Below are 21,338 nucleotides of genomic sequence, written 5' to 3'. Positions count from 1 at the left end.
CTAATCAGAAGCTGAAGGATTTAGCTTTAAACGCAAACTATTTTCAGCTCATGGCTGTTTAACACCCAACACCAATTATATAACATCTTTCCATTCTCCTAAACTTAAGGCAAAGCATTAAACTTGCTTAAAATTAATAAAAGATCGAATCTGACACACTTATACTAACTGTAGCAGTCAGAACTAAAACACTGATCACTTTGCAACATTTGAACTTACTTTTTGTGCATCCTCATGTCTCTCAAAGCTGACAAAGCCAAATCCTTTAGACTTCCCGCTTTCATCAGTCATAACTTTAACACTAAGCGCTGGTCCTAAAATGAGGTAGACATGCATTTAGCACAGGAATGACCACATCAATTACCCTAAGCTAAAGGGTCACTAGATGCAAATGGAAGAGCTTTAAACTTTAAGTTGCCCATGCAGAAAATGCTCTAGAACTTTAGCCCCATCTCTTCAATCCCTTACCATATTTGCCAAACATTTCCTTAAGCCGCTCATCATCCATGTCTTCCCCAAAGTTCTTGATATAAACATTGGTGAACTCTTTAGCTCTGGCTCCAAGTTCAGCTTCTCGCTCTTTGCGCGATTTAAAACGACCAACAAACCTTTGGAGAAAACGCTGGATTTATTATAGGTAACACTTATTCAAAAGCACAAGGAGCATACGCTCAGTTGAACCAACATAACTGATATGCTGATTCTCAGGATAATAAATTGCATTCTCATGAATGCTTCATCAGTACACAACTGCAGCAGCCATTTTTATAAGCTAAAAGTACACAACCAGGTATAGTGACACAGGTACACAAATTCCACGGTACTGCATATCAAATTCCTTAGGTAGCAGACAAAGGAAACTAAAGTTATACATACACTTTGCGGTCATTTAAAAGCATGCCATTCATTTTATCGATGGCTCTTTCTGCAGCTTCCTGGGTCTCGAAATGTACAAATCCATAGCCCTTTGATCCATTTTCATCACATACGACCTGTAACACATTGACAGTTAGGTTATACCTGCACATGTAATCTATAGATACCAAAGGAAGAGAGACAAAATGACTTACCTTACAAGACAGGATATTTCCAAAGGCTGAAAATGTATCGTAGAGAGCTTTGTTATCAATGGATTTGTCAAGGTTTTTGATGAAAATATTGCCAACTCCACTCTTTCGAAGAGATGGGTCTCGCTGAGACCACATAATGCGGACAGGCTTGCCTTTTATGACATCAAAGTTCATGGTATCCAGAGCACGCTCAGCTGTAAAGAGACCATACACATTTTAGTGAAAAAATCCAATATACAGTTCCACTAACCACTGGTGACAAGGACCTGCACAAGGATAAATATGATTGTAGCTCTGCGTAGAATCAGACAGTATAGGATAGACTCAGATGACAAACACCCTCAGCTGTACAGTCACATGGTGTTTACTTTAGACCCCAATGCTCTGATGCAGATATTTGCATCAAATGTATGCTATACCTTCCTATATTGTGAACAGAGCAAATAGGTGAGAAAATGCCCAAGATAAGAGGGAGCTACATATGTATAGTAAACCATAAAAAAAAAAAAACAGTTACCATAAGCAGAAGTAAATCAAAACAAGTTAACTTCCTTTTGTGTATAATTCCTCCACAGGACAAGAGGTCATAGAGACATGGGAAGAGGCGATTGGCTCAATGAAAGAACAAACCCAAGTAAAAGCAAAATATCAGTGTTGAAAGGGGCTTATATAGGTGAGATTCTACAGGTTAACATTCCATGAAACTGGACAGGGGTAACTGGTTTGCTCATGGCAAAAATTTTCCAGCAAAAAAAAAAAAAAAAAAAAATTACTATAAATGGGGTACAAGCTGGTATTTCCTATAGAGTGGTTAAGTATACTGATCAAGACCAGGAAAAAACTTGTGCTGACCAGACAAAGGTTTGTCACACAAGGCATACCAGAAATGCCAATCAAAATCAGTGGAGCCAGTCCAAACACTACAGGGAAACTACTGTGCATAAGTTATCAGTTTGAGTACCATTAAAATTATTCCATTGTAGTTACAATTACTAAGTGCCAACGTAACTGAACAGTGTCCCAGTTGGCAGTGCTTGGTATTTCTCTAGCATCCATAAGGGATATTGTGGAGACTTCGTATGATGGGGTAATTGGGGAGACTTAGTATGATGGGGTAATTGGGGAGACTTAGTATGATGGGGTAATTGGGGAGACTTAGTATGATGGGGTATAGACGAGGTCCAAAGGAGCTGGTGCACTTTAAATTTCTTCAACTGGGTGTGCTGGCTCCTCCCCTCTATGCCTCATACCACAGGCAGTTTGGAAAACAGTGCCCTCAGGAGAGGATGCACATCTCTGCAGCTCCAAGAGTTTTCTTCAGTTTCTTTTAAATCTTTATGTTTGGTATGCTGTTTGGGCAACAGAATACCTGCACTGTGGGAGGAGGAGGGGGGGGTCAACGGCCTTGTGAGGTGTCAGCCGCTTCCCCGCTGCAGGACCACCGTCCTGAGAGGTTGTTGTACAGTGGGGCACTGCGCCTTAGCGGTCACAATCACAGCACGCAGTACACCCCTAACATTGCCTCAAGGTGACAGCAGTGGCGAGTACAAACCTGGGTCCCCGCTAGGGTGGTCCCCCAGTTCTTGGTGCGGCAAAAACGCAGGGGTAGCATACGGGACCCGCTATAGCCCCCTGTGTACACTGGTAAGCAGTTGTGAAAACAGGTATTTATATTATGTTTTACATCAAAAGGAGGAGATTTGCCAGTATAAATAAGTGTATAGCTCTGACGCCACTGCAGAGGGCAGAGCTACCTCAGAGCAATACCAGCAACTTTTTGGTGCCTTCCACTGCTTCCAGCAGCAGGCACACAGCTCCTCCAACACTCCAGATATGGGTGTTAGAAAGGGGTAGAGCAGCTATTATACTTCGAGTCCTCATAAGTACAGAGGTTAAACTCCCTGGATGGCAGACATGTTCTCTCAACTCTCTGCAAATAGTCATAAGACACAGCGACTGCAGCAGGCTGTGGCAGACAATGCTGCAAGAGGCAGAGGACAGACTCCTCCCTAGCTCTGGGCCACATACACGTGGGCTACCTGATTACTCTCAGTAATGCCCCTTTTCCACCTGTAGCACAGGTTGCAGGCTGGAGCCTGACACGGTTGCGACCCGTGCTACAGCCCCCTTTCCCACAGCGTTCACCAACCCGGCATATTGCCGGGTTGGTGACGCTGCTAGTGACGCGGCAAGGGCGGCACTGCGCCGCCCTTCCATTCACTGTGAACGGGAGCCATGTCGCATTGACACAGCTTCCGTTCACACTCCACAGCTTACCGGGTTGAACACCTGTTCAAACTGGAAAGATAGGTAGGATTCCCGATCACTTGATCCAGGAATTTGCAGAGGGGGCTGTTTCCACTAGGAAAAAAATTAGAATTTACTTACCGATAATTCTATTTCTCGGAGTCCGTAGTGGATGCTGGGCGCCCATCCCTGAAAGGACCATGGGGAATAGCGGCTCCGCAGGAAACAGGGCACAAAAAGTAAAGCTTTAGGATCAGGTGGTGTGCACTGGCTCCTCCCCCTATGACCCTCCTCCAAGCCTCAGTTAGGATACTGTGCCCGGACGAGCGTACACAATAAGGAAGGATTTTGAATCCCGGGTAAGACTCATACCAGCCACACCAATCACACTGTACAACCTGTGATCTGAACCCAGTTAACAGTATGATAACAGCGGAGCCTCTGAAAAGATGGCTCAACAATAATAACCCGATTTTTGTAACTATGTACAAGTATTGCAGATAATCCGCACTTGGGATGGGCGCCCAGCATCCACTACGGACTCCGAGAAATAGAATTATCGGTAAGTAAATTCTTATTTTCTCTATCGTCCTAGTGGATGCTGGGGTTCCTGAAAGGACCATGGGGATTATACCAAAGCTCCCAAACGGGCGGGAGAGTGCGGATGACTCTGCAGCACCGAATGAGAGAACTCCAGGTCCTCCTTAGCCAGGGTATCAAATTTGTAGGATTTTACAAACGTGTTTGCCCCTGACTAAGTAGCCGCTCGGCAAAGTTGTAAAGCCGAGACCCCTCGGGCAGCCGCCCAAGATGAGCCCACCTTCCTTGTGGAATGGGCATTTACATATTTTGGCTGTGGCAGGCCTGCCACAGAATGTGCAAGCTGAATTGTATTACACATCCAACTAGCAATAGTCTGCTTAGAAGCAAGAGCACCCAGTTTGTTGGGTGCATACAGGATAACAGCAAGTCAGTTTTCCTGACTCCAGCCGTCCTGGAACCTATATTTTCAGGGCCCTGACAACGTCTAGCAACTTGGAGTCCTCCAAGTCCTTAGTAGGCGCAAGGCACCACAATAAGCTGGTTCAGGTGAAACACTGACACCACCTTAGGGAGAGAACTGGGGACGAGTCCGCAGCTCTGCCCTGTCCGAATGGACAAACAGATATGGGCTTTTTTGAGAAAAAAACCACCAATTTGACACTCGCCTGGCCCAGGCCAGGGCCAAGAGCATGGTCACTTTTCATGTGAGATGCTTCAAATCCACAGATTTGACTGGTTTTAAACCAATGTGATTTGAGGAATCCCAGAACTACGTTGAGATCCCACAGTGCCACTGGAGGCACAAAAGGGGGTTGTATATGCAATACTCCCTTGACAAACTTCTGGACTTCAGGAACTGAAGCCAATTCTTTCTGGAAGAAAATCGACAGGGCCGAAATTTGAACCTTAATGGACCCCAATTTGAGGCCCATAGACACTCCTGTTTGCAGGAAATGCAGGAATCGACCGAGTTGAAATTTCTTCGTGGGGCCTTCCTGGCCTCACACCACGCAACATATTTTCGCCCCATGTGGTGATAATGTTGTGCGGTCACCTCCTTCCTGGCTTTGACCAGGGTAGGAATGACCTCTTCCGGAATGCCTTTTTCCCTTAGGATCCGGCGTTCCACCGCCATGCCGTCAAACGCAGCTGCGGTAAGTCTTGGAACAGACATGGTACTTGCTGAAGCAAGTCCCTTCTTAGCGGCAGAGGCCATAAGTCCTCTGTGAGCATCTCTTGAAGTTCCGGGTACCAAGTCCTTCTTGGCCAATCCGGAGCCATGAGTATAGTTCTTACTCCTCTACGTCTTATAATTCTCAGTACCTTAGGTATGAGAAGCAGAGGAGGGAACACATACACCGACTGGTACACCCACGGTGTTACCAGAACGTCCACAGCTATTGCCTGAGGGTCTCTTGACCTGGCGCAATACCTGTCCCGTTTTTTGTTCAGACGGGACGCCATCATGTCCACCTTTGGTATTTCCCAACGGTTCACAATCATGTGGAAAAACTTCCCGATGAAGTTTCCACTCTCCCGGGTGGAGGTCGTGCCTGCTGAGGAAGTCTGCTTCCCAGTTTCCATTCCCGGAATAAAACACTGCTGACAGTGCTATCACATGATTTTCCGCCCAGCGAAAAGTCCTTGCAGTTTTTGCCATTGCCCTCCTGCTTCTTGTGCCGCCCTGTCTGTTTACGTGGGCGACTGCCGTGATGTTTTTCCCACTGGATCAATACCGGCTGACCTTGAAGCAGAGGTCTTGCTAAGCTTAGAGCATTATAAAATTACCCTTAGCTCCAGTATATTTATGTGGAGAAAAATCTCCAGACTTGATCACACTCCCTGGAAATTTTTTCCTTGTGTGACTGCTCCCCAGCCTCTCGGGCTGGCCTCCGTGGTCACCAGCATCCAATCCTGAATGCCGAATCTGCGGCCCTCTAGAAGATGAGCACTCTGTAACCACCACAGGAGAGAGACCCTTGTCCTTGGATATAGGGTTATCCGCTGATGCATCTGAAGATGCGATCCGGACCATTTGTCCAGCAGATCCCACTGAAAAGTTCTTGCGTGAAATCTGCCGAATGGAATTGCTTCGTAGGAAGCCTCTTTTCCTGGTTTTAGGAGGTTCCTGACTAGCTCGGATAACTCCCTGGCTTTCTCTTCCGGGAGAAACACCTTTTTCTGGACTGTGTCCAGAATCATCCCTAGGCACAGCAGACGTGTCGTCGGGAACAGCTGCGATTTTGGAATATTTAGAATCCACCCGTGCTGTTGTAGCAGTATCCGAGATAGTGCTACTCCGACCTCCAACTGTTCCCTGGACTTTGCCCTTATCAGGAAATCGTCCAAGTAAGGGATAATTAAGACGCCTTTTCTTTGAAGAAGAATCATCATTTCGGCCATTACCTTGGTAAAGACCCGGGGTGCCGTGGACAATCCAAACGGCAGCGTCTGAAACTGATAGTGACAGTTCTGTACCACGAACCTGAAGTACCCTTAGTGAGAAGGGCAAATTTGGGACATGGAGGTAAGCATCCCTGATGTCCCGGGACACTATATAGTCCCCTTCTTCCTGGTTCGTTATCACTGCTCTGAGTGACTCCATCTTGATTTGAACCTTTGTAAGTGTTCAAATTTTTTTAGATTTAGAATAGGTCTCACCTAGCCTTCTGGCTTCAGTACCACAATATAGTGTGGAATAATACCCCTTTCCTTGTTGTAGGAGGGGTAATTTGATTATCACCTGCTGGGAATACAGCTTGTGAATTGTTTCCCATACTGCCTCCTTGTCGGAGGGAGACCTTGGTAAAGCAGACTTCAGGAGCCTGCGAGGGGGAAACGTCTCGACATTCCAATCTGTACCCCTGGGATACTACTTGTAGGATCCAGGGGTCCTGTACGGTCCCAGCGTCATGCTGAGAGCTTGGCAGAAGCGGTGGAAGGCTTCTGTTCCTGGGAATGGGCTGCCTGCTGCAGTCTTCTTCCCTTTCCTCTATCCCTGGGCAGATATGACTCTTATAGGGACGAAAGGACTGAGGCTGAAAAGACGGTGTCTTTTTCTGCAGAGATGTGACTTAGGGTAAAAACGGTGGATTTTCCAGCAGTTGCCGTGGCCACCAGGTCCGATGGACCGACCCCAAATAACTCCTCTTCCTTTATACGGCAATACACCTTTGTGCCGTTTGGAATCTGCATCACCTGACCACTGTCGTGTCCATAAACATCTTGTGGCAGATATGGACATCGCACTTACTCTTGATGCCAGAGTGCAAATATCCCTCTGTGCATCTCGTATATATAGAAATGCATCCTTTAAATGCTCTATAGTCAATAAAATACTGTCCCTGTCAAGGGTATCAATATTTTTAGTCAGGGAATCCGACCAAGCCACCCCAGCTCTGCACATCCAGGCTGAGGCGATCGCTGGTCGCAGTATAACACCAGTATGTGTGTATATACTTTTTATGATATTTTCCAGCCTCCTGTCAGCTGGCTCCTTGAGGACGGCCCTATCTATAGACGGTACCGCCACTTGTTTTGATAAGCGTGTGAGCGCCTTATCCACCCTAAGGGGTGTTTCCCAACGCGCCCTAACTTCTGGCGGGAAAGGGTATACCGCCAATAATTTTCTATCGTGGGGAACCCACGCATCATCACACACTTCCTTTAATTTATCTGATTCAGGAAAAACTACAGGTAGTTTTTTCACATCCCACATAATACCCTCTTTTGTGGTACTTGTAGTATCAGAAATATGTAACACCTCCTTCATTGCCCTTAACATGTAACGTGTGGCCCTAAAGGGAAATACGTTTGTTTCTTCACCGTCGACACTGAAATCAGTGTCCGTGTCTGTGTGTCGACCGACTGAGGTAAAAGGACGTTTTAACGCCCCTGACGGTGTTTGAGACGCCTGGACAGGTACTAATTTGTTTGCCAGCCGTCTCATGTCGCCAACCGACCTTGCAGCGTGTTGACATTATCACGTAATTCCATAAATAAGCCATCCATTCCGGTGTCGACTCCCTAGAGAGTGACATCACCATTACAGGCAATTTGCTCCGCCTCCTCACCAACATCGTCCTCATACATGTCGACACACACGTACCGACATATAGCACACACACACAGGGAATGCTCTGATAGAGGACAGGACCCCACTAGCCCCTTGGGGAGACAGAGGGAGAGTTTGCCAGCACACACCAAAGCGCTATATTTTACAGGGATAGCCTTATAATAAGTGCTCCCTTATAGCTGCTTTTATAAAATCACAATTTCGCCAAATTTTGCCCCCCCTCTCTTGATTTAACCCTGTTTCTGTAGTGCAGTGCAGGGGAGAGCCTGGGAGCCTTCCTGACCAGCGGAACTGTGAGGAAATGGCGCTGTGTGCTGAGGAGATATGCCCCGCCCCCTTTTCGGCGGGCTCGTCTCCCGCTTAAAAATGGATTCTGGCAGGGGTTAAATATCTCCATATAGCCCCGGAGGCTATATGTGAGGTATTTTTTGCCAAAAAAAGGATTTTCATTGCTGCCCAGGGCGCCCCCCCCCAGCGCCCTGCACCCTCAGTGACTGCCGTGTGAAGTGTGCTGAGAGCAATGGCGCACAGCTGCAGTGCTGTGCGCTACCTTAAGAAGACTGAGGAGTCTTCTGCCGCCGATTCTGGACCTTCTTCTCTTTTCAGCATCTGCAAGGGGGCCGGCGGCGAGGCTCCGGTGACCATCCAGGCTGTACCGGTGATCGTCCCTCTGGAGCTAATGTCCAGTAGCCAAAGAAGCCAATCCATCCTGCACGCAGGTGAGTTCACTTCTTCTCCCCTAAGTCCCTCGATGCAGTGATCCTGTTGCCAGCAGGACTCACTGTAAAATAAAAAACCTAAGCTAAACTTTTCTAAGCAGCTCTTTAGGAGAGCCACCTAGATTGCACCCTTCTCGGCCGGGCACAAAAACCTAACTGAGGCTTGGAGGAGGGTCATAGGGGGAGGAGCCAGTGCACACCACCTGATCCTAAAGCTTTACTTTTTGAGCCCTGTCTCCTGCGGAGCCGCTATTCCCCATGGTCCTTTCAGGAACCCCAGCATCCACTAGGACGATAGAGAAACATGGGTAAATGCACGTCCCCGCGCTTTTAAAGCTAGTGGAGAAGGGGTATTACTGATGAAGAGGGACAAAAGGAGGGGGAGGAGCTGGACTCTATTATTGAGGATTCATCTCCTGCACAAGGGCTTGAGCACATCATACTTGCTATCAGAAATGTGTTAAACTCCCAGTAGAAGACGATGCAGTAAAGCAGTGATTTTTCTCCTCTCAGAAAAAGGTTAGAGTCACTTTCTCCGATTCTTAAGAATTAGATATGTTTAAAGTTGACCAGGAAAAATCCTGATAAAAAATTCCAGGTGACGCTTCTTAACACTACCATTTTAAAGAGATAGGCGATATTAAGATTACTACTGCCGTGGCAGTGTTGGCATGCAGAGCTTTATGGCTGCGCCAGTTGATAGCAGACGCAGATTCCAAGCGTAGTGTGGTCTCCCTACCTTTGTCAGGGGAGTGGCTATTCGGGGTGGAGTTGGTTTCGTGGATTTTCAAAGCTACTGCGGGGAATTCCACGTTTCTCCACTCTGGGGCCCCACCAGCTTGGCGCTCCTACCCGGGGCAATCTACTCAGTCCTTTCGGACGGCTACGTTTCAATCTAGAACCAGTGGCACCTCAAACGCTTCACGACGAACCAGAGGTAAGGCAAAAAAGCCAGAAGCTGCAGGTTCCCATGAACAAAGCTCCAGTTCAGCTTCCTCTAAGGCAGGGCTGGCCAAACCGGGCCTCAAGATCTACAAACAGTTCATGTTTTCCAGGCCTCCTGGAGATCTGTAGAATTGTCAGTTAGGAATGAATGCAGCACATCTTAATTAGAAATGGCTACACCTGTCACCAGCTAGGTGGTCTGGAAAATGTGAACCGTTGGTAGATCTCGAGGACCGGTTTGGCCAGCCCTGCTCTAAGGCCTCAGCATGACAGTGCCCGCCCACCCCGAGAGGATCTCTTGGTGTGAGCTTGGCTGCGTCACTTCAGTCGAATCTGGGATAGTTCCTGCCAGGACACCTGGGTACAGGACCTCATTTCTCAGGGCTAAAAACTGGACTTAGACAGTGCTCCTCCCCACAGATTTTTCAAATCAATACCAGTTCCAGGCGCTACCTTTCAGCCTGTCCACAGCTCTGAGGGTGTTCACGAAGGTGTTGGCGGAGATGATGTTCCAACTCTGGGTCCAGGGGGTCAATATTGTCCCTTACCTGTACAATCTCCTGATAAAAGCAAGATCCAGGGAGTTTTTATTGCTCCATATAGACCGCACTATCCAACTTCTGTCACACCATAGGTGGATCCTCAATTTACAGAATGCCCACCTGGAGCAGAGTCATCAGCTCTTATTCCTGGGAATGTTGCTGGATACTGTGGCCCAGAATGTGTTCCTCCCAGAAGACAAAGTGAGAACACTTCAGGAAATGGTCCACTTGGTTCTCCAGCCTACTCGAATATCCATCTTTGCATAAAATTGTTGGGGGAAGATTGTTGCCTCGTACGAGGCGATCCAGTATGGATGGTTCCATGCCAAAACATTTCAATTGGATTTCCTAAGCAAGTGGTCCAGATTACATCTTCAGATGCACCAGATAATACGGCTGTCACCTAAAGTCAGGATTTCTCTCCTGTGGTGGCTGTGGACTTCCAACCTATTGCAAGGAGGAAATTTCAGGATTGGATCCTCCTGACAACGGATGCGAGTTTGAGAGGATAGGGAGCTGTCACCCAGGGGGCTGAGTTCCAGGGCAGCTGGTCAGCCCAAGAAGCCCTCCTTCCGATCAACATTCTGGAACTTCGGGCTATCTACAATGCTCTGCTTTAGGACTCTCCTCAGGGATCACGTGATCCAAGTACAGTCGGACAACGCCATGGCAGTAGCGTACATCAATCGACAAGGAGGATCAAAAAACAGGGCCTACATGTAAGGGGTGTCAAAGATACTACTCTGGGCAGAAAGAAATGCAAGAGTACTGTCCGCAAATCTTCATTCCGAGAATGGACAACTGGGAAGCAGACTTCAAGTCGTCATGATCTCCACCTGTGAGAGTGGGGGCTTCACCATCAGGTGTTTCAGCAGATCGACCGGTGGGGCAGCCCACAAATAGACATGATGGCTTCTCGACTCAAGAAGTTTCATTGGTATTGCTCACGAAACAGGGACCCACTGACATCGCCTTGGCCTTACTGGCTGGTCTACCTGGTTCCTCCGATTCCATTGCTCCCAAGGGTGCTCAAGCGAATCATGAATCAAGGATTCTAGGCAATTCTGATTGCCCAGATTGGCCTCGGAGGGCATGGTACGCAGATCTTCTGGACATGTCCGTCGAAGACCCTTGGCCTCTGCCACTGAGAGATCTTCAACAAGGTCCGTTCGCCCTCAAGGACTTATGACAGCTTCATTTGACAGCATGGAGGTTGAGCGGAACATCTTAGCTCACAAGGGCCTTTCCAAAAAGGTTGTTGCTACCATGTTACCAAAACACTATCATATCTGGAGACGATATGTCTCTTGGTGCGAGGAATGCTCGTATCCACCTGCGGAGTTCCACTTGGGACATTTCCTGCAGGCTGGTGTGGATAAGGGCTTACATCTGGGTTCCATTAAGGTCCAGATTTCAGCTCTCAATTTTCTTCCGGAAGAAAATAAGATTTTACTCACCGGTAAATCTATTTCTCGTAGTCCGTAGTGGATGCTGGGACTCCGTAAGGACCATGGGGAATAGCGGCTCCGCAGGAGACTGGGCACAACTAAAGAAAGCTTTAGGACTACCTGGTGTGCACTGGCTCCTCCCACTATGACCCTCCTCCAGACCTCAGTTAGGATACTGTGCCCGGAAGAGCTGACACAATAGGGAAGGATTCTGAATCCCGGGTAAGACTCATACCAGACACACCAATCACACCGTACTACTCGTGATACTATACCCAGTTAACAGTATGAAATATAACAGAGCCCCTCAAGAGATGGTTCAACAATAACCCTTTAGTTAACAATAACTATATACAAGCATTGCAGACAATCCGCACTTGGGATGGGCGCCCAGCATCCACTACGGACTACGAGAAATAGATTTACCGGTGAGTAAAATCTTATTTTCTCTGACGTCCTAAGTGGATGCTGGGACTCCGTAAGGACCATGGGGATTATACCAAAGCTCCCAAACGGGCGGGAGTGCGCGGATGACTCTGCAGCACCGAATGAGCAAACTCCAGGTCCTCCTCAGCCAGGGTATCAAATTTGTAGAATTTAACAAAGGTGTTAGACCCTGACCAAGTAGCAGCTCGGCAAAGTTGTAAAGTTGAGACCCCTCGGGCAGCCGCCCAAGAAGAGCCCACCTTCCTTCTGGAATGGGCTCTTACAGATTTAGGATGCGGCAGTCCAGCCGCAGAATGCGCAAGCTGAATTGTGCTACAAATCCAGCGAGCAATAGTCTGCTTAGAAGCAGGAGCACCCAGCTTGTTGGGTGCATACAGGATAAATAGCGAGTCAGTTTTTCCTGACTCCAGCCGTCCTGGAAACAAACTTTCAAGGCCCTGACTACGTCAAGTAACTTGGAATCCTCCAAGTCCTTAGTAGCCGCAGGCACCACAATAGGTTGGTTCAAGTGAAAAGCTGATACCACCTTAGGGAGAAATTGGGGACGAGTCCTCAATTCTGCCCTATCCATATGGAAAATCAAATAAGGGCTTTTACACGACAAAGCCGCCAATTCTGACACGCCTGGCCGAAGCCAAGCATGACCACCTTCCACGTGAGATATTTTAAATCCACGGTTTTAAGTGGTTCAAACCAATGTGATTTTAGAAAATCCAACACCACGTTGAGATCCCAAGGTGCCACTGGAGGCACAAAAGGGGGCTGAATATGGAGCACTCCCTTTACAAATGTCTGAACTTCAGGCAATGAAGCCTGGAAGAAAATCGACAGGGCCGAAATCTGGACCTTAATGGAACCCAATTTTAGGCCCATAGTCACTCCTGACTGTACGAAGTGCAGAAAACGAACCAGCTGAAATTCCTCTGTTGAGACCTTCCTGGCCTCACACCACGCAACATATTTTCGCCAAATGCGGTGATAATGGTTTGCGGTTACTTCTTTCCTAGCTTTAATCAGCGTAGGAATGACTTCCTCCGGAATGCCCTTTTCCTTCAGGAACCGGCGTTCAACCGCCATGCCGTCAAACGCAGCCGCGGTAAGTCTTGGAACAGACAGGGGCCCTGCTGTAGCAGGTCCAGTCTGAGCGGTAGAGGCCATGGGTCCTCAGATCATTTCTTGAAGTTCCGGGTACCAAGCTCTTCTTGGCCAATCCGGAACTATGAGTATAGTTCTTACTCCTCTTTTCCTTATTATCCTCAGTACCTTGGGTATGAGGGGAAGAGGAGGGAACACATAAATCGACTGGTACACCCACGGTGTCACTAGAGCGTCCACAGCTATTGCCTGAGGGTCTCTCGACCTGGTGCAATATCTTTCTAGCTTTTTGTTTAGGCGGGACGCCATCATGTCCACCTGTGGCCTTTCCCAACGGTTTAAAATCAGTTGGAAGACTTCTGGATGAAGTCCCCACTCTCCCGGGTGTAGGTCGTGTCTGCTGAGGAAGTCTGCTTCCCAGTTGTCCACTCCCGGAATGAACACTGCGGACAGTGCTAACACGTGATTTTCCCGCCCATCGGAGAATCCTTGTGGCTTCTGCCATCGCCATCCTTCTTCTTGTGCCGCCCTGTCGGTTTACATGGGCGACTGCCGTGATGTTGTCTGACTGGATCAGTACCGGCTGGTTTAGAAGCAGAGGTCTTGCCAGACTTAGGGCATTGTAAATGGCCCTCAGTTCCAGAATATTTATGTGTAGGGAAGTCTCCTGACTTGACCAAAGTCCTTGGAAGTTTCTTCCCTGTGTGACTGTCCCCCAGCCTCGAAGGCTGGCATCCGTGGTCACCAGGACCCAGTTCTGTATGCCGAATCTGCGGCCCTCTTGGAGATGAGCACTCTGCAGCCACCACAGCAGACACACCCTGGTCCTTGGAGACAGGGTTATCAGCCGATGCATCTGAAGATGCGATCCGGACCACTTGTCCAACAGGTCCCACTGAAAAGTTCTTGCATGGAACCTGCCGAATGGAATTGCTTCGTAAGAAGCTGCCATCTTTCCCAGGACTCGTGTGCAGTGATGCACCGAGACCTGTTTCGGTTTCAGGAGGCCTCTGACTAGAGATGACAGCTCCTTGGCTTTCTCCTCCGGGAGAAACACTTTTTTCTGGTCTGTGTCCAGAACCATCCCCAGGAACAGTAGACGCGTCGTATGGACCAGCTGTGACTTTGGAATATTTAGAATCCAACCATGCTGTTGTAGCACTTCCTGAGATAGTGCTACCCCGACCAACAACTGCTCTCTGGATCTCGCCTTTATTAGGAGATCGTCCAAGTATGGAATAATTAAAACTCCCTTTTTTCGAAGGAGTATCATCATTTCGGCCATTACCTTGGTAAATATCCTCTGTGCCGTGGACAGCCCGAACGGCAACGTCTGGAATTGGTAATGACAATCCTGTACCACAAATCTGAGGTACTCCTGGTGAGGATGGTAAATGGGGACATGCAGGTAAGCATCCTTGATGTCCAGCGATACCATGTAATCCCCCTCGTCCAGGCTTGCAATAAACGCCCTGAGCGATTCCATCTTGAACTTGAATTTTTTTTATATATGTGTTCAAGGATTTCAAATTTAAAATGGGTCTCACCGAACCGTCCGGTTTCGGTACCACAAACATTGTGGAATAGTAACCCCTTCCTTGTTGAAGGAGGGGCACCTTGACTATCACCTGCTGGGAATACAGCTGGTGAATTGTCTCCAGCACAGCCTCCCTGCCTGAGGGAGTTGTTGGCAAGGCAGATTTGAGAAAACGGCGGGGGGGAGATGTCTCGAATTCCAGCTTGTATCCCTGAGATACTACTTGAAGGATCCAGGGATCTACCTGTGAGCGAGCCCACTGATTGCTGAAATTCTTGAGACGGGCCCCCACCGTACCTGGCTCCGCCTGTGGAGCCCCACCATCATGCGGTGGCTTTTGAGGAAGCGGGAGAGGACTTTTGTTCCTGGGAACTGGCTGTATGCTGCAGCTTTTTCCCTCTACCTCTGCCTCTGGGCAGAAAGGACGCGCCTTTAACCCACTTGCCCTTATGGGGCCGAAAGGACTGTACCTGATAATACGGTGCTTTCTTTTCATGTGAGGGAACATGGGGTAAGAATGCTGACTTCCCAGCTGTTGCTGTGGAAACGAGGTCCGAGAGACCATCCCCAAACAACTCCTCACCTTTATAAGGCAAAACTTCCATGTGCCTTTTAGAATCCGCGTCACCTGTCCATTGCAGAGTCCATAAACCTCTCCTGGCAGAAATGGACATTGCACTTATTTTAGATGCCAGCTGGCAAATATCCCTCTGTACATCTCTCATATATAAGACTGCATCTTTAATATGCTCTATGGTTAGCAATATAGTGTCCCTGTCTAGGGTATCAATATTTTCTGACAGGGAATCTGACCACGCAGCTGCAGCACTGCACATCCATGCTGAAGCAATAGCAGGTCTCAGTATAACACCTGTGTGTGTATATATAGATTTCAAAATAGTCTCCTGCTTTCTATCAGCAGTCTCTTTTAGGGCGGCCGTATCCGGAGACGGTAGTGCCACCTTCTTTGACAAACGTGTGAGCGCTTTATCCACCCTAGGGGATGTCTCCCAACGTGACCTATCCTCTGGCGGGAAAGGGTACGCCATCAGTAACTTTCTAGAAATTACTAATTTTTTATCGGGGGAAGCCCACGCTTCTTCACACACTTCATTTAATTCCTCAGATGGGGGAAAAACCACTGGAAGCTTTTTCTCCACAAACATAATACCCTTTTTTGTAGTAGCTGGGTTAGTATCAGAAATGTGTAACATTTTTCATAGCCTCAATCATATAACGTGTGGCCCTATTGGAAGTTACATTAGTCTCATTATCGTCGATACTGGAGTCTGTATCCGTGTCAACATCTGTATACGCCATCTGAGGTAGTGGGCGTTTTAGAGCCCCTGATGGCTTTTGAGACACCTGGGCAGGCACAAGCTGAGAAGCCGGCTGTCCCATATTTGGTATGTCGTCAAACCTTTTATGTAAGGAGTTGACACTCACGTAATTCCTTCCATAAATCCATCCACTCCGGTGTCGGCCCCGCAGGGGGTGACATCACATTTATCGGCACCTGCTCCGCCTCCACATAAGCCTCTTCATCAAACATGTCGACACAGCCATACCGACACACCGCACACACACAGGGAATGCTCTGACAGAGGACAGGACCCCACAAAGCCCTTTGGAGAGACAGAGGGAGAGTATGCCAGCACACACCAGAGCGCTATATAACACAGGGACTAACACTATACTGAGTGATTTTCCCTTATAGCTGCTTATATATCACTACTGCGTCTAAATTTAGTGCCTCCCTCCCCCCCCCCCCCCTCTCTTTTTTACCCTTCTGTAGCTTGACACTGCAGGGGAGAGCCTTGGAGCGATCCTTCCAGCGGAGCTGTGAGGGAAAAATGGTGCCAGTGTGCTGAGGGAGATAGCCCCGCCCCTTTTTCTGCTGGCTTTTTTCTGGAACTCTGGCAGGGGTATTTTTCACATATATAGCCTCAGAGACTATATATTGTGAATTATTTGCCAGACAAGGTGTTATTATTGCTGCTCAGGGCGCCCCCCCCCCCAGCGCCCTGCACCCATCAATGACCGGAGTGTGTGGTGTGCATGAGGAGCAATGGCGCACAGCTGCAGTGCTGTGCGCTACCTTGTTGAAGACCGAAGTCTTCTGCCGCCGATTTTCCAGACCAACTTCTTGCTTCTGGCTCTGTAAGGGGGACGGCGGCGCGGCTGGGCCTGTGTTCGATCCCTCTGGAGCTAATGGTGTCCAGTAGCCCAAGCTAGCTGCAAGCAGGTAGGTTCGCTTCTTCTCCCCTTAGTCCCTCGTAGCAGTGAGTCTGTTGCCAGCAGATCTCACTGAAAATAAAAAACCTAAAAATAAGATTTTACTTACCGATAAATCTATTTCTCGTAGTCCGTAGTGGATGCTGGGGACTCCGTAAGGACCATGGGGATATACCGGCTCCGCAGGAGACAGGGCACAATAATAAAAGCTTTAGGATCAGGTGGTGTGCACTGGCTCCTCCCCCTATGACCCTCCTCCAAGCCTCAGTTAGGATACTGTGCCCGGACGAGCGTGCATAATAAGGAAGGATATTGAATCCCGGGTAAGACTCATACCAGCCACACCAATTACACCGTACAACCTGTGATCTGAACCCAGTTAACAGTATGATAACAACGAAGGAGCCTCTGACAAGATGGCTCACAACAAGAATAACCCGATTTTTGTAACAATAACTATGTACAAGTATTGCAGACAATCCGCACTTGGGATGGGCGCCCAGCATCCACTACGGACTACGAGAAATAGATTTATCGGTAAGTAAAATCTTATTTTCTCTGACGTCCTAGTGGATGCTGGGGACTCCGTAAGGACCATGGGGATTATACCAAAGCTCCCAAACGGGCGGGAGAGTGCGGATGACCCTGCAGCACCGAATGAGAGACTCCACGTCCTCCTCAGCCAGGGTATCAAATTTGTAGAATTTAGCAAACGTGTTTGCCCCTGACCAAGTAACTGCTCGGCAAAGTTGTAAAGCCGAGACCCCTCGGGCAGTCGCCCAAGATGAGCCCCCTTCCTTTTGGAATGGGCTTTTACAGATTTTGGCTGTGGCAGGCCTGCCACAGAATGTGTAAACTGAATTGTATTACAAATCCAGCGAGCAATCGTCTGCTTAGAAGCAGGAGCACCCATCTTGTTGGGTGCATACAGGCTAAACAGCGAGTCAGATTTTCTGACTCCAGCCGTCCTGGAAACATATTTTTCAGGGCCCTGTGTGAAAAACAGAAAACACCTTAAGGAGAAATTAAGGACGAGTCCTCAATTCTGCCCTGTCAGAATGAAAAATTAAGTAAGGGCTTTATATATGATAAAGCCGCCAATTCTGACACACGCCTGGCTGAAGCCAGGGCTAATAGCATCGTCACCTTCCATGTGAGATATTTTAAGTCCACAGTGGTGAGTGGTTCAAACCAATGTGACTTTAGGAAACTCAAAACAACATTGAGATCCCAAGGTGCCACTGGGGCACAAAATGAGGCTGTATATGCAGTACCCCTTTTACAAACATCTGAACGTCAGGCACTAAAGCCAGTTCTTTCTGGAAGAAATTCGACAGGGCCGAAATTTGAACCTTAATGGACCCTAATTTTAGGCCCATAGACAGGCCTGTTTTCAGGAAATGTAGGAAACGACCCAGTTGGAATTCCTCTGTAGGGGCCTTCTTGGCCTCACACCACGCAACATATTTTCACCAAATGCGGTGAAAATGTTTTGCGGTTACATCCTTCCTGTCTTTGACCAGGGTAGGGATGACTTCATCTGGAATGCCCTTTCAGGATCCGGCGTTCAACCGCCATGCCGTCAAACGCGGTCGCGGTAAGTCTTGGAACAGACAAGGCCCCTGCTGGAGCAGGTCCTTTCTTAAAGGTAGAGGCCACGGGTCTTCCGTGAACATCTCTTGAAGTTTCGGGTACCAAGTCCTTCTTGGCCAATCCGGAACCACGAGTATCGTTCTTACTCATCTCCCTCTCATGATTCTCAGTACTTTTGGTATGAGAGGCATAGGAGGGAACACATACTCTGACTGGTACACCCACAGTGTTACCAGAGCGTCCACCGCTATTGCCTGAGGGTCCCTTGACCTGGCGCAATATCTGTCTAGTTTTTTGTTCAGGCGGGACGCCATCATGTCCACCTTTGGTTTTTCCCAACGGTTTACAATCATGTGGAAAACTTCCCGATGAAGTCCCCACTCTCCCGGGTAGAGGTCATGCCTGCTGAGGAAGTCTGCTTCCCAGTTTTCCACTCCCGGAATGAACACTGCTGAGAGTGTTATCACATGATTTTTCGCCCAGCGAAGAATCCTTGTAGTTTCTGCCATTTCCCTCCTGCTTCTTGTGCCGCCCTGTTTACGTGGGCGACTGCCATGATGTTGTCCCACTGGATCAATACCGGCTGACCTTGAAGCAGAGGTCTTGCTAAGTTTAGAGCATTGTAAATTGCCCTTAGCTCCAGTATATTTATGTGGAGAGAAGTCTCCAGACTTGATCACACTCTCTGGAAATTTTTTCCTTGTGTGACTGCTCCCCAGCCACTCAGGCTGGCATCCGTGGTCACCAGGACCCAGTCCTGAAGGCCGAATCTGCGGCCCTTTCATAGATGAGCACTCTGCAGCCACCGCAGAAGAAACACCCTTGTCCTTGGAGACAGGGTTATCCGCTGATGCATCTGAAGATGCGATCCGGACCATTTTTCCAGCAGATCCCACGGAAAGGTTCTTGCGTGAAATCTACCGAATGGGATCGCTTTGTAAGAAACCACCATTTTTCACAGGATCCTTGTGCAATGATGCACTGATACTTTTCCTGGTTTTAGGAGGTTCCTGACTAGCTCGGATAACTCCCTGGCTTTCTTCTCCGGGAGAAAACATCCTTTTCTGGACTGTGTCCAGAATCATCCCTAGGAACAGTAGACGTGTCGTCGGAAAAAACTGCGATTTTGGAATATTTAGAATCCACTCGTGCTGTCGTAGAACTACTTAAGATAGTGCTACTCCGACCTCCAACTGTTCTCTGGACCTTGCCTTTATCAGGAAAGCGTCCATATTTCTTTTAAGAAGAATCATCATTTCGGCCATTACCTTGGTAAAGACCCGGGGTGCCGTGGACAATCCAAACGGCAGCGTCTGAACCGATAGTGACAGTTCTGTACCACGAACCTGAGGTACCCTTGGTGAGAAGGCAAATTTGGACATGTAGGTAAGCGTCCCTGATATCCAGTGACACCATATCGTCCCCTTCTTCCTGGTTCGCTATCACTACTCTGAGTGACTCCATCTTGATTTGAACGCTTGTATGTAAGTGTTCAAATATTTCAGATCTCACCGAGCCGTCTGGCTTCAGTACCACAATATAGTGTGGAATAATACCCCTTCCCTTGTTGTAGAAGGGGTACTTTGATTATCACCTGCTGGGAATACAGCCTGTGAATTGTTCCCAATACTGCCTCCCTGTCGGAGGGAGACGTTGGTAAAGCAGACTTCAGGAACTTGTGAGGGGGAGACGTCTCGAATTTCCAATGTACACCTGGGATACTACGTGTAGGATCCAGGAGTCCACTTGTGAGTGAGCCCCCTGCGTGCTGAAACTCTTGAGATGACCCCCTACCGCACCTGAGTCCGCTTGTACGGCCCCAGCGTCATGCTGCGGACTTGGCAGAAGCTGTGGAGGGCTTCTGTTCCTGGGAATGGGCTGCCTGCTGCAGTCTTCTTCCCTTTCCTCTACCCCTGGGCAGATATGACTGGCCCTTTTGCCCGCCTGCCCTTATGGGGACGAAAGGACTGAGACTGAAAAGACTGTGTCCTTTTCTGCTGAGATGTGACTTGGGGTAACAAAAGGTGGATTTTTCAGCTGTTGCCATGGCCACCAGGTCCGATGGACCGCCCCTTTATACGGCAATACTTCCATGTGCCGTCTGGAATCTGCATCACCTGACCACTGTCGTGTCTTCGTCTGTCAGATATGGACATCACATTTACTCTTGATGCCAGAATGCAAATATCCCTCTGCGCATCTCGCATATATAGAAATGCATCTATAGTCAATAAAATCTTGTCCCTGTCAAGGGTATCAATATTTTCAGTCAGGAAATCCGACCAAGCCCCCTCAGCGCTGCACATCCAGGCTGAGGCGATTGCTGGTCGTAGTATAACACCAGTATGTGTGTATATACTTTTAGGATATTTTTCAGCTTCCTATCAGCTGGCTCCTTGAGGGCTGCCGTATCTGGAGACGGTAACGCCCCTTGTTTTTATAAGCGTGTGAGCGCCTTATCCACCCTAAGGTGTGTTTCCCAACTCGCCCTAACTTCTGGCGGGAAAGGGTATACCGCCAATAATTTTCTATCGGAGGAAACCCACGTATCATCACACACTTCATTTAATTTATCTGATTCAGGAAAAACTACAAGTATTTTATTCACACCCTACATAATACCCTTATTTGTGGTACTTGTAGTATCAGAAATATGTAACACCTCCTTCATTGCCCTTAACATGAAACGTGTGGCCCTAAAGGAAAATACGTTTGTTTATTCACCGTCGACACTGGAGTCAGTGTCCGTGTCTGTGTCTGTGTCAACCGACTGAGGTAAATGGGCGTTTTTACAAGCCCCTGACGGTGTCTGAGACGCCTGGACAGGTACTAATTTGTTTGC

General features: G+C 48.2%; 1 protein-coding gene across 2 annotated transcripts in view; it reads right to left on the bottom strand.

Moving 5' to 3' along the window:
- Window positions 1-21,338, bottom strand: part of PABPC1 (poly(A) binding protein cytoplasmic 1) — a 169,388-nt gene that overhangs the window by 12,832 nt on the left and 135,218 nt on the right. For both annotated transcript variants that reach the window (XM_063924208.1, XM_063924207.1), the window contains 4 exons: window positions 1,071-1,264; window positions 877-992; window positions 469-608; window positions 220-314 (listed from right to left, as the gene is read on the bottom strand). In XM_063924208.1, the coding sequence (XP_063780278.1) occupies window positions 220-314; window positions 469-608; window positions 877-992; window positions 1,071-1,264 (545 nt within the window). The remainder of the gene's footprint in view (window positions 1-219; window positions 315-468; window positions 609-876; window positions 993-1,070; window positions 1,265-21,338) is intronic.

The sequence above is a fragment of the Pseudophryne corroboree genome, chromosome 5, assembly GCF_028390025.1.
Source record: "Pseudophryne corroboree isolate aPseCor3 chromosome 5, aPseCor3.hap2, whole genome shotgun sequence".
NCBI lineage: Eukaryota > Metazoa > Chordata > Amphibia > Anura > Myobatrachidae > Pseudophryne > Pseudophryne corroboree.
This window is presented reverse-complemented; position numbering and strand designations above follow the sequence as displayed.